The 13,957-nt window shown below is 49.5% G+C and overlaps 1 protein-coding gene and 1 long non-coding RNA gene across 5 annotated transcripts in view; both read left to right on the top strand.

Moving 5' to 3' along the window:
• The window catches only part of LOC311620108, a 120,271-nt gene that overhangs the window by 68,566 nt on the left and 37,748 nt on the right, over window positions 1-13,957 (top strand). The gene's annotated exons all lie outside the window — the stretch shown is intronic.
• The window catches only part of TCF20 (transcription factor 20), an 86,293-nt gene that overhangs the window by 45,538 nt on the left and 26,798 nt on the right, over window positions 1-13,957 (top strand). For all 4 annotated transcript variants that reach the window (XM_084879085.1, XM_084879084.1, XM_084879082.1 and 1 more), the window contains exon 2: window positions 1,015-6,732. In XM_084879085.1, coding sequence (XP_084735211.1) covers window positions 1,051-6,732 — 5,682 coding nt within the window. In that variant the 5' untranslated portion in view covers window positions 1,015-1,050. The remainder of the gene's footprint in view (window positions 1-1,014; window positions 6,733-13,957) is intronic.

Here is a 13,957-nt window from a genome sequence, read left to right as displayed (position 1 = left end):
GTCAAGGGCATGTACATGGGTTGCAGGCACATCCCCAGTAGGGGGTGTGCAGGAGGCGGCTGGTCGATGTTTCTCTCTCATCAATGTTTCTAGCTCTCTCTCCCTCTCCCTTCTTCTCTGTAAAAAAAAATCAATAAAATATATTTTTTTTAAAGAAGAAGAAGAAGAAGAAGAGGTTACCCTTAAGTTTGTGTGGCTGACTGCAGCGAGGCCCCCTGCAGTAGGTGTAATTACAGTAAACCTCTGAAACACACATTTGGATACAGGGATTGACTTCGGTTCTCAGGCCAGTCCATTTCTCAAACTCCAGGAGGGGCTAGCCAGAGGAATAGCATCATTATTTTGAGACTCTTTAGTTCAGGAACCAGTCTAATAACATGAAAGCCAATAAAGTGTTGTTCTCATCCCTCCCCTCCAGAATAGAAAATATATAAAAATTTCTTTTTTTTAATCGAGAGTAATAACACAGCCCTATATTTTTACCCAGTTGAATTGGAGGGGGGCTCATTTAATAATAAGGTTTTTACTATATTGAATTTGTTTTTACCCAGGTTGTTTCTTTTCATACTAGCATAGACTTGTGCTCACTCTTTAGACCCTTTCTCTGCGTATTTTCATGTTCAGAAATGGATAGGAGCCAGGACCGGTTTGGCTCAATGGATAGAGCGTCGGCTTGGGGACTGAAAGGTCCCGGGTTCGATTCCGGTCAAGGGCATGTACCTTGGTTGCGGGCATATCCCCAGTAGGGGGTGTGCAAGAGGCAGCTGATCGATGACTCTCTCATCGATGTTTCTAACTCTCTCTCCCACTTCCTCTCTGTATAAAATCAATAAAACATATTTTTTTTAAAAAAGAAAAAGAAAAGAAAAAAGAAATAAAAGGAGATGAAATTCAAACCAGTCAGTTTCATCTGGACAGCTGGATTATCATAGCCACTCCATCACCTCCCCTGACTGATTTATTTGTACTGGGAGGACACGTGTCTCACTTCCTTTTTTTCTCTCCCATTTCCAGGAGGGCTGTTGGCCCGCCTCTGTGCTGTTGAACAGTATGCAGTCCTTTCGGGAGCAAAGCAGTTACCACGGAAACCAGCAGAGCTACCCACAGGAGGTACACGGCTCCTCCCGGCTAGAAGAGTTCAGCCCTCGCCAGGCCCAGATGTTCCAGAATTTTGGGGGCGCAGGTGGTGGTGGTGGCAGCAGTGGCAGCAGCAGTGGTGGTGGGCGGCGAGGGACAGCAGCGGCTGCAGCAGCGATGGCTAGCGAGACCTCTGGCCATCAAGGCTACCAGGGTTTCCGGAAAGAGGCTGGAGACTTCTACTACATGGCAGGCAACAAAGACCCCGTGGCGGCAGGCACCCCGCAGCCTCCTCAGCGAAGGCCTTCTGGGCCTGTGCAGAGCTATGGACCCCCCCAGGGGAGCAGCTTCGGCAATCAGTACGGGAGTGAGGGTCATGTGGGCCAGTTTCAAGCACAGCACTCTGGCCTTGGTGGTGTGTCTCATTATCAGCAGGACTACACGGGGCCTTTCTCTCCAGGGAGTGCTCAGTACCAGCAGCAGGCATCCAGCCAGCAGCAGCAGCAGCAAGTCCAGCAGCTGAGACAACAGCTTTACCAGTCCCATCAGCCTCTGCCACAGGCCACTGGCCAGCCAGCGTCAGGCTCATCCCATCTGCAGCCGATGCAGAGGCCCTCAGCTCTGCCATCCTCTGCCGCTGGTTACCAGCTACGCGTGGGTCAGTTTGGCCAGCACTACCAGTCTTCTCCTGCCGCCGCCGCCTCCTCCTCCTCCTCCTCCTCTTTCCCATCACCACAGCGTTTCAGCCAGTCTGGGCAGAGCTATGACAGCAGTTACAATGTGAATGCTGGATCCCAGTATGAAGGGCATAATGTGGGTTCTAACGCACAGGCTTATGGATCACAATCAAATTACAGCTATCAGCCTCAATCTATGAAAAATTTTGAACAAGCAAAGATTCCACAAGGAACCCAGCAGGGGCAGCAGCAGCAGCAGCAGCAGCCGCCACAGCAGCAGCCGCAGCCGCAGCCGCAGCAGCAGCAGCACGTGATGCAGTACTCCAACGCTGCCACCAAGCTGCCCCTGCAGAGCCAGGTGGGGCAGTACAACCAGCCCGAGGTTCCCGTGAGGTCGCCCATGCAGTTCCACCAGAACTTCAGCCCCATTTCTAACCCTTCCCCAGCCGCCTCTGTGGTTCAGTCTCCTAGCTGTAGCTCCACCCCATCTCCTCTTATGCAGAGCGGGGAGAATCTCCAGTGCGGGCAAGGCAGTGTGCCCATGGGGTCTAGAAACAGAATCCTACAGTTAATGCCTCAGCTCAGCCCAACCCCATCGATGATGCCCAGTCCGAATTCTCACGCTGCCGGCTTCAAAGGGTTTGGACTCGAAGGAGTGCCAGAAAAGCGCCTGACGGACCCTGGGCTGAGCAGTTTGAGTGCCCTGAGTACTCAAGTGGCCAATCTTCCTAACACTGTCCAGCACATGCTCCTTTCTGATGCCCTCACACCTCAGAAGAAGACCTCCAAGAGGCCCTCCTCCTCTTCCAAGAAAGCAGACAGCTGCACCAACTCTGAAGGCTCCTCCCAGCCCGAAGAACAGCTGAAGTCCCCCCTGGCAGAGTCACTGGATGGAGGCTGCTCCAGCAGTTCCGAGGATCAAGGCGAGAGAGTCAGGCAGCTGAGTGGCCAGAGCACCAGCTCTGACACCACCTATAAGGGTGGAGCCTCAGAGAAAGCCGGCTCCTCCCCAGCACAAGGCGCTCAGAATGAAGCCCCCGGACTCAGTGCCAGTCCTGCAGCCAGAGAAGAGGCCGCCTCGCCAGGTGCTAAGGAGCCGCCAACACCATCCGAGGGCAACCCAAAAGTCAATGAGAAGACCATTGGGGTGATTGTCTCCCGAGAAGCCATGACAACTCGGGCAGAAAAGCCTGGTGGACAAGATAAAGGCTCTCCAGAGGATGAGCCCACAGCCGCTCAAAGGCCCCCCAGCACAGGTGGGCCCAAGGAAACCAGTCATGCCTCAGTTCCACAGCCAGAGCCTCCAGGAGGAGGGGGCAAAGGGAACAGGAGTGGCGATAACCCCAACCACAATGGAGAGGGCAATGGCCAGAGCGGGCACCCCACAGTAGGCCCTGGCTTCATAGGCAGAACTGAGCCGAGCAAATCTCCTGGAAGCCTGCGCTATAATTACAAAGACAGCTTTGGGCCCGCCATGCCAAGAAGTGTGGGTGGCTTTCCTCAGTATCCTACAGGACAAGAGAAGGGGGATTTCACTGGCCACGGGGAGCGGAAGGGCAGAAATGAGAAGTTCCCCAGCCTCCTGCAGGAAGTGCTTCAGGGCTACCACCACCACCCAGACAGGAGGTACTCCAGGAGTGCTCAGGAGCATCAGGGCGTGGCTGGCGGTCTAGAAGGAACCGCGAGGCCTAATGTCTTCATTAGTCAAACCAATGAATTAGCTAGCAGGGGCCTTTTGAACAAAAGCATTGGGTCCCTATTAGAAAACCCCCACTGGGGCCCCTGGGAGAGGAAATCAGGCAGCTCAGCTTCGGAAATGAAACAGATCAATTTGGCTGACTATCCGATTCCCAGAAAGTTTGAAATAGAGCCTCAGTCATCAGCCCATGAGCCCGGGGGGTCCCTCTCCGAAAGAAGATCCGTGATCTGTGACATTTCTCCACTAAGACAGATTGTCAGGGACCCGGGGGCTCACTCGCTGGGACACATGGGTGCTGACACCAGACTGGGGAGGAATGAACGTCTCAATCCGAGTTTAAGTCAGTCAGTCATTCTTCCAGGTGGCTTGGTGTCCATGGAAACAAAACTAAAATCCCAGAGCGGGCAGATAAAAGAGGAAGACTTTGAGCAATCCAAATCCCAAGCTAGTTTCAACAACAAGAAATCTGGAGACCACTGCCATCCTGCTAGCATCAAGCACGAGTCTTACCGAGGCAATGCCAGCCCTGGAGCCGCCACCCATGACTCCATCTCAGACTATGGCCCTCAAGACAGCAGACCCACAGCCATGCGGCGGGTCACTGGCAGAATGGGTGGTCGGGAGGGCATGAGGGGTCGGCCCCCTTCTCAGTATCATGACTTTGCAGAAAAACTGAAGATGTCTCCTGGGAGGAGCAGGGGCCCAGGGGGAGACCCTCATCACATGAACCCACATATGACCTTTTCAGAGAGGGCCAACCGGAGCTCATTACATGCTCCCTTTTCTCCCAACTCGGAAAGCCTGGCCTCTGCGTATCACGCAAACACGCGGGCTCATGCTTATGGGGACCCCAATGTAGGTTTGAATTCTCAGCTCCATTACAAGAGGCAGATGTACCAACAGCAACAAGAGGAATATAAGGACTGGAGCAGCAGCTCTGCTCAGGGAGTGATCGCTGCGGCCCAGCACAGGCAGGAGGGGGCCCGGAAGAGCCCGAGGCAGCAGCAGTTCCTGGACAGAGTGCGAAGCCCTCTGAAAAATGACAAAGATGGTATGATGTATGGCCCACCGATGGGGACTTACCATGACCCCAGCGGCCAGGAAGGTGGGCGCTGCCTCATGTCTAGTGATGGTCTGTCTAACAAGGGCATCGAATTGAAGCATGGCTCCCAGAAGTTACAGCAAGAATCTTGCTGGGATCTTTCTCGGCAGACTTCTCCAGCCAAAAGCTGCCCTCCAGGAATGTCCAATCAAAAAAGATACGGACCGCCCCATGAGACCGATGGGCATGGCCTGGCTGAGTCCGCACAGTCATCCAAGCCTGGCAATGTTATGCTGCGGCTCCCGGGGCAAGAGGATCATTCTTCTCAAAACCCCCTGATCATGAGGAGGCGTGTCCGTTCCTTTATCTCTCCCATTCCCAGTAAGAGGCAGTCACAGGACGCGAAAAACAGCAACACTGAAGACAGAGGGCGCCTCCTCCACCCACCGAAAGAAGGCGCTGATAGAGCGTACAATTCCTATGCCCATCTTTCTCACAGCCAGGACTTCAAGTCCATCCCTAAGAGAGAGTCCGCCAAGGACCTCACAAGTTCAGACAATAGAAGCTGCCCTCCTGTCACCCTCACAAGTCCTGCTAAGACCAAAATACTGCCCCCACGCAAAGGACGGGGACTGAAATTGGAAGCTATCGTTCAGAAGATCACTTCCCCAAATATCAGGAGGAGTGCGTCCTCCACCAGTGCAGAGGCGGGGGGCGACACGGTCACTCTGGATGACATCCTGTCTCTGAAGAGTGGCCCTCCTGACGGGGGGAGCGTTGCTGCTCAGGATGCCGAGATGGAGAAGAGGAAAGGGGAGGTGGTGTCTGACCTGGTCTGTCCAACAAACAAGGAGCTGAACATAGAAAAGCCTCTTGCAAGGTCTTCAGAGGAGTGGCGTGGCAGTGGGGACGACAAAATGAAGACTGAGACACACCCGGACACGGTCACTGCTGGCAAGGAACCCCCTGGTGCCATGACATCCGCAACCTCACAGAAACCTGGCGGTAACCAAGGGAGACCAGATGGGTCCCTGGGCGGGGCAGCGCCTTTAGTCTTCCCTGACTCTAAGAATGTCCCTGCAGCCGGCGGGCTGGCCCCTGAGGCAAACCCCAAGGCCGAAGAGAAGGAGGCCGATGCAGTGACCATTTCCCCCAAACCGGAGGGTTTCCCCCCAAAGGGGTATTTCCCTTCAGGAAAGAAGAAGGGGAGACCCATTGGTAGTGTGAATAAGCAAAAGAAACAGCAGCAGCCACCGCCTCCACCCCCTCAGCCCCCCCAGATACCAGAAGGTTCTGCAGATGGAGAGCCAAAGCCAAAAAAGCAGAGGCAAAGGAGGGAGAGAAGGAAGCCTGGGGCACAGCCAAGGAAGCGGAAAACCAAACAAGCAGTTCCCATCGTAGAACCCCAAGAACCTGAGATCAAACTAAAGTATGCCACCCAGCCACTGGATAAAAGTGATGCCAAGAACAAGTCTTTTTTCCCTTACATCCATGTAGTAAATAAGTGTGAACTCGGAGCCGTTTGTACAATCATCAATGCTGAAGAAGAGGAACAGACCAAATTGGTGAGGGGTCGGAAGGGGCAGAGGTCTCTGACCCCGCCCCCCAGCAGCACCGAGAGCAAGGCGCTCCCAGCCTCGTCCTTCATGCTGCAGGGACCTGTGGTGACCGAGTCTGCTGTGATGGGCCACCTGGTCTGCTGTCTGTGCGGCAAGTGGGCCAGTTACCGGAACATGGGAGACCTCTTTGGACCCTTCTATCCCCAAGATTATGCAGCCACTCTCCCGAAAAACCCACCTCCTAAGCGGGCCACGGAAATGCAGAGCAAAGTTAAGGTACGGCACAAAAGCGCTTCCAACGGCTCCAAGACGGACACTGAGGAGGAGGAGGAGCAGCAGCAGCAGAAGGAGCAGAGGAGCCTGGCCACCCACCCCAGGTTTAAGCGGCGGCACCGCTCGGAAGACTGCGGCGGAGGCCCTCGGTCCCTGGCCCGGGGGCTTCCCTGTAAAAAGGCAACCGCAGAGGGCGGCAGCGAAAAGACTGTTTTGGACTCAAAGCCCTCTGCGCCTACCACTTCAGAAGGTGGCCCTGAGCTGGAGTTACAAATCCCTGAACTACCTCTTGACAGCAATGAATTTTGGGTCCATGAGGGTTGCATTCTCTGGGCCAATGGAATCTACCTGGTCTGCGGCAGGCTCTACGGCCTGCAGGAAGCGCTGGAAATAGCCAGAGAGATGGTGAGTACGAGAAATCCTTACCAGCTTGCTCTTTATCTTCTTTTTGGTTCTATTTCTTCCACCTTTACCTGTTGCAGCCTTCCTGTTTTATTCTTAATATCATGTTGTGATTCCTCCAGGTTAAAGCACTAGGCCCAAATGATGGGCAGAAATTTGGAAGATTTATTTAACTTTTAATTTTATCAATAATATGTGTTTATAGGTTACAAAATCAAGCTAGTGCAATACAGCTTACTAAAACAGACGTCCTCCACCCCTCCTCAGACCGACTTCTGATTCATTCCTCTATTAGTTTCCTGTTTCCAAACAATAAGCTTCTGCTATTTGTGTTATTTACTGATCCATTTTTCCCATTTTTCAACATCTGACTAATACTTATGAAATATGCTATGGCTATATTTCCTTTTTTCTAAAACTTCTCATATCTCTAAAATTACTAATTCATGTTATTATTTCTTTTTATTTTTTTGGACCACATCTCTCTAATTCAGACTTTGCCATTGAAATGTTTATTCTTTAGGTCTGTTTCATAACTGTTATGCTAGGGTATTCATCACCATCATTTTTTTCTTCCCCCTGGTAAATGCTCTTACTTGAATCCTGTATTTTTGCCTGCTGAAAAGGTCATTATTCAGTCATGTTTAATTGAAGATTGGTTGGGTATAGAATTCTAGATTTGAAATAATTTTCTTTCATTGTCTTGGTGTCATGACTCTTGGCTTGTCCTGTAGCTTCTAGGGTTGCAGTTGAGAGGACTAGAGGGGTGTTTTTATTTGTTTGTTTTGGGTTTTGTTTTTTATCGGTTGATTAGTTTTACAGAGAGAAAGGGAAGAAGAAAGAGAAACATCGATTTGTTGTTCCACTTATTAATGCATTCATTGATTGATTTTTGTATATGCCCTGACTGGGATTGAACCCTGTCCCAAGTAGGTCCTGGGAAAGGACCCGGGGGGTTTACCTAAGGCGTCCCTGGAGATAAACTTGAGCCGTGCAGGTGTTGGGACATTTAAGTAGTTGCTAGTGAAGAGGCTGCCCTTCACAAGCAGGACCGAGGGCAGGCCTAGGACTGAAAAGACCAGAAGCTTTCATTTCAGTTTTAAGTGCTCGCACAGTGATTCCGCTAACGGCGGAGGAATCACAGCACGTGAACATGTGCAGCTGCAGATCACGGCACTGTGTTACTCACACTCGCTCCCGGTGCTGCGGTGAAGGCTGGAGGGACCCGGGGTGCAGTCCTCGGGGTCCAGAGCTGGGCTGGTCGGGTCCGGAGGCAGGGCCCGGCGCCCCTCACCTGGAGCTCGCTCTCCTCACAAAGGGGGGTACCGGCCGTCCTCTGTCGTCTGCAGGGAGCGGAGCGTGGAGGGGCGGCGCCTGCCGATGACAGAAGGACGTGCCTGTGTGGCGGCCTCGACAGGCCAGCATGTTGGCTGTCAGGACCCGTTTGTAAAGCCTGTTCTGTACGCGCAGCCGTTCAGGTGGCTGTCAGTGAATGATGTCAGTGCATGCGTGTTCATCCCAAGGGGGGCGAGGGGCTGCGTGTGGTTTCCAGGGGGAGTACATCACACACACACGGTTATCTTAGCAAGTCCCTCCGAGTCAGTAACTGACGTTCAAACCCTTGTCTCTGGGGGCAGACCCGCTTCAGGTCAGTGGGGAATGTGTCCTTAATATCACACCTTACGTTTTAAGAAAGTTAACTCAAACTTTTTAACATTTTTAGACATTTTTTAAATATTTCTATATATTACTATAGCAAACTCGAAACCTTGGCATATCGGGACGGCACTCTAACAACTGAATTACTCAGTCAGGCCCTGGAATTCTGATTTTCATTTGTTATGTGTGTGTCCTATCTTTTTCCCAGGAAGGTTTGAGGATTTCTCAGGTTCCCTTGGGGTCTGACATCTCAGAATGATAGGCAATGAGGTCAGTCTTTATTCAGTGTGCTGGCTACTCCGTGAGGGTTAGCCCACCTGTAAACCCAGGCCTTCCGTTTGGGAAGTTTGTCATGTGTTATTTCTTGCATGATTTCTTTCCCTCTGTCTTCTCTGCTCTCTCTTTCTGGAATTCCTGTTAATTAGGATCTGGGTTGATCCTCTGGCTTTATCTTTTCTCTCCTGTGTTCTATCTCTCTGTCTTTTTGTTCTAATTTCTCTGTTTTCTTCAACTTTTTATCATCTAACCTCTTATCTTAATTTCTGATATCTTAGAGAGCTTTCTCTTCTCTGAATATCCCTCTAAAGAGACAGTGACCTGGTTGAATTGGGCTGAGTTAGTGATCCAACTCCTCTTACCAACTCTGAGCTAATGTTCTGGTTGCCAGCCCCATCTTACCCCACCTGCTTTCTGAGACACTGCCTTCTCAGGATCTGTGTCCCAAGGGGCTGGCTTTCTAGGGACCCCTGTTCTCTGCTTCCTTTCTGTCTGCTGAATCATTATTCTGTGTCTATTCCATTTCCAGCTTCCAGAATTTGGACATCTTTTTTCTTTTTTTATATTTTTATTGTTGAAAGTATTACATGTGAGTCCCCTTCCTTTCCCCGCCCCCCCCCCCCCCCCATTGATCCTTCCAGCCCACCCCCACCCCAGGCCTTCACCACACTATTATCTGGGTCCATGGGTAATGCATCTATGCATACAAGGTCTTAGGTTGCTTACCTCCCATCCACCCACCCCTCCCCCGCCTTCCCTCTGAGATTCCACAATCTGTTCCATGCTTCCATGTCTCTGGATCCACTCCATCATTTTATTTTGTTAATTAGATTCCACTTACGAGTGAGATCATGGGAACCAGTCAAGGCCAGCCCAGGGACAATAGCACTGAGAGGTGATGGAGCAGGCCTCAGTCCCACAGCAGCCATGAGCCCGCCTCCCAGCCTCCGGGGTCAGCTCTGGGAGCCCGGCAGCGGCCTGCAGGTGTCTAGAAGAGGAGGTGGCAGGGAGCAAGGAGTAGGAGCCTGGGGTGAGGAGGTGATGATCATACCCGGATTCCTGCCCATCGGCCCCGGGGTTCGCAGCAGGAGCAGCCGCTCATCCCAGTCAACCAAGCGCTCATCCCAGTCAGCCAAGCGGCGCTCCCACTGTGGCAGCGTACTGACCACCAGGGGGTAACGCCTACATTGAGCATCAGCCCCCTAGTAGTCAGTGCATGTCATAGCATCTGGCCAACCTGTCATTCTGGTCATTCCACCATGTGGTTGCTGGGCTTTTATTATATAGGAGGATTGTACCTACTCACTTTGCCAGTACCCTTTAAAGAATATTAACTTTCTCTTTCCTCAAGTCTACTCTATTTTTTTTACTTCGCTGTTTTAGAATAGAATGCTAGCTTTTATGTTGAATTTAATTTTTCAGAAGACTGGCACATCTGGGGTTTTTTTGGTTTTTTTTAAAAATATATTTTATTGATTTTGTATAGAGAGGAAGGGAGAGATAGAAAGCTAGAAACATCCATGAGAGAGAGTCATCGATCAGCTGCCTCTTGCACACCCCCTACTGGGGATATGCCCGCAACCAAGGTACATGCCCTTGACCGGAATCGAACCCGGGTCCCTTCAGTCCCCAAGCCGACGCTCTATCCATTGAGCCAAACCGGTCTCGGCATGAAGACTGGCACATCTGTTTTATTCTCCCAACCCACCCAGTGAGATAGGGAGAACATTCCATTCCATTACCTTTAGAATAAAGGAAGACTCGACTTCAGTGACACACGCTCAGACTTAGTGCTGTGTTGATTTTAAAAATGGTTTAAAGTTATGCTTCTTGGCTCTTAGAGCTGATGTTCCACTATGACTACAAGATTCTTTAATGTTATGCTTAGCTTTTATTCTGATGTACTCAAGAACAGATTAAAATTACACCAACTTGCCTTCTGTTATTTAATTTGATGGCTTTCAATTTGTCAAGGTCATTTGAGTCTGGTTTTATCTTAGATTTTAGCAGATATATCCAATTTTGGTCTGTTTAATAATCATGCCCTCAATCCTATTATGTTGAGATAAGGCCAAATATTTTATTAGAGATCCATTTTGGCCTATGTATTTATCAGGTGTTTTGACAAGCATGATATAACAAAAAAATATGAGGACTCAAGGGACAGTAGCTCCTCTTGCTGTAAGTGTAACGTACGCTGAAAACTACAACAGGCCTGGACAGACAGCCTTCACTCTCCTTCCTTTTCAGAGTGGAGGACTTCATCCATTCATTTCTGCACAGTCCTGTTTGGTTTTTGTCTAACTCTGACCTCTGCTTATTTATCTTGGTGTAATTATATGTGTGAATCCACAGTGACCTCTGGTATGGATGGTGTGACAGTTAGTTGCTTCTAGAAAGCGTACATGTGATTTGATATGTAAAAAATCACCTTCGACACACTTAGGAATGCGAGGCCTCGAGGATGTGGCATCAGACAGGGACCTGGTAACCATGGATCTCCATTGTGTCCCTTGGCAGCACAGCCCAGCTTTGCCTGTGCTTGTTCCGGTCCCTCCTCCCCCCCCAGGCTGACAACACCATGCAGGATTTTTCATCTTTTACCCCACAGTCTATATTAAAGAACGGGTTTTAGTGTTTTTTTTTAATTGGGGTCAGTATATTATAATAAAAATAATATTTAAAGTGTATTTCTAATACAAGTTTAAATAATGGGAAAACATTATCTCCCCCAAGCTAATAGCCTAATATCCTCCTTGATTTACTTCACATTGTGACAAAAACATTTTTTGACAAGCATAAAAATATTAATACATTGGTTACATTATTAAAATGTGATCGCATGTTAAAACAAAAATAAAAGGTCAGTTCCCCTCTCTGTTTATCTGTGAAATAAAGGATTCCTCCTAGATACTCTGTGAATCCCATCCATGTTGTGCTCAAGTTAGAAGCTAGCAAGGATGCTGCTACCAGCCCAGGCCCTTATCCTCACTCAGTGTCCCTCTCCCCCCCACCTCCCGCAGAGATGCTCCACAGTGACCTCTGCTGGGCGCCCTCTCCTCTCACCCTCCCCCACATTCCCACTCTTCCCTCGCCTGCCCTGACACTTGGTCTTTGTTATCAGAGCTCACCCTCTGTCACAGCCTGTCTGCATCACACATCAAGCACCCAGGCCTGCTCACCTCTGTTCCCGTGACTGTTAGCTACAGCACAAAGCTGTGGAATTGTCTTCCACCTCATGCTCTCAACAGTTCTCTCTTCTCTTCTAACACTACGCGGTGACCGTGAGACCAAACTAAGAATTTGGCTCTTCTAAATTCTAGGGAATCTCATGTGAAATTTGCAGGGGTTTTTTTGTTTTTTTTGTTTTTTTTTTTAAATATATTTTATTGGGTTTTTTTTTAATATATATATTTATTGACAGATGCCAGTAACCAGGGTGTAAGTCTAAGGAGAGAAGGGTGACCATTTCAGAATTCAGGAGTTTCTGGTAGCTTCCAAGCTTAGGTGGGCACCGTGTGGTGCTGTGCGGTGTCGGTCTTGTACAGAGAGGAAGGGAGAGAGATACACAGTTAGAAACATCAATGAGAGAGAGTCATCAATCAGCTGCCTCTTGCACACCCCCTACTGGGGATATGCCCGCAACCAAGGTACATGCCCTTGACCGGAATCGAACCCGGGACCCTTCAGACCCCAAGCCGACACTCTATCCATTGAGCCAAACCGGTTCCGGCGAAATTTGCAGTTTTGAATTTTATTGCTCATATTACCTTCTGAATAAATTGTGACAAATTATAACTCTTAATTTCCCTACAGTGTTTATTTCTTTTAGATCATTTCTGTGATGTAAGCTAGTTATTGCTAATATGTTAAAAGAGCCAACAAGGTCTCCCTAGTCAGTTTTCTCAGTGTTTAGAACGTCAGCCCTCAGTCTGAAGGGTTACGGGTTCAATTCATGTCAAGGGCACGTACCTTGGTTATAGGCTCGATCCCCAGCCACAGAGGATGGCAGAGTCCTTGCTAGAAAACCACTAAAAATCTGAATTTGGTGCCCTGGCCTGTGTCACTTAGTGGTTAGAGCATCAGCCCATACACCTTAAGGGTCAAGGTTCGATTCCCAGTCAGGGGCATGTACCTGGGTTGCAAGTTCGATTCCTAGCCCTGGTTGGGGTTAGTACGGGAGGCAACCAATTGATGTTTCTCTCTCTTGCACACTCTCTTTTTCTCCTCCCACATTTTACTACAACCTCAGTGGTATTAGATGGTCTGAAATATGTAACTCTTTTTCATTTAATTTCTTGTGTTGGTGATATTGCTATTATTTCCTATTAATTTTAATGTTTTATGTCCATTGATCATTAATTTTGAATTTTAACATTTCTCCTCAATTTGTTGTCATTTTTCTGTGCATAGTTTTCCTAGTCTGAATAATTTCAATTGTCTGGAAAATTCGGGTTTGTGGAGGTCCTTTCTTCAGGAGTGCCCCTCAGTGAGGCATTGGGAGAGCTCTTAGCTAAAGCCTTCTCACCTACACATAGGACGGTGCCAGAGACTGTGAGAGTAAATTAGCCTCAGTAGAGACCAGTAACTTCCTGGGTGGGCACTAACTGTCCTAGAGGCTTTGGAGTTGGGGTCACTTTAAAGGCACTAAGTACTGTGGCTGGTGCCTGTTCTACGAGTTGTTCTCACGTGGCATTCAGTAAAGTGTGTCCGGTCACTGAGTGTATTGGGGAGAAATGAAGAGCCAGCCCTGCATGACCTGTCTGCTAGCCAGGAAAGTGGAGTGGTTTGGGCTGCATGCGCTTCTGAGCGGACACTGGATTTGAATGTGTTGGCAGCATGCCGTTGTAAAATGATGTGCGGCAGGAGAACAGAACTGAAGGACTGCCACAGGAGCTGATGTAAGACCAAGGTCAACAAAAGAAAAAATGTCTGCCTGAATCTATAAAGTAGCATATCGGAAAAACTGTCACTCAGTCTCATTGCCAAAACCTTTACCTCTGCCTTTCACACGGTGTCTAAGTGCTTGTCCCGGAGTTCTCTGTAAGCCCCAGCGTGCCAGGGCCCTTCGCCGCAGCTGCCTTCATCACAGAGGGCATCTGCCTGCACAGGTTTTGTTGGTGTATTTCAGCGTGTGCCTCCTGAGAAAGTGTGAGATTCAGGGTCCGAACACTGGTGATGGTTGTTGTAGACTGACCATCTGGAGGACAGCCTCCACTCTGCTCAGAAGAGCGAGAGGAACAGTTACTGTATGAGAACGTGACCTAATGACTCCAAACAAGTTCCAGGTCTG

Source organism: Pipistrellus hanaki (assembly GCF_964339955.1).
Source record: "Pipistrellus hanaki genome assembly, chromosome: 3".
In the NCBI taxonomy this organism is placed as follows: Eukaryota; Metazoa; Chordata; class Mammalia; order Chiroptera; family Vespertilionidae; genus Pipistrellus; species Pipistrellus hanaki.
This window is presented reverse-complemented; position numbering and strand designations above follow the sequence as displayed.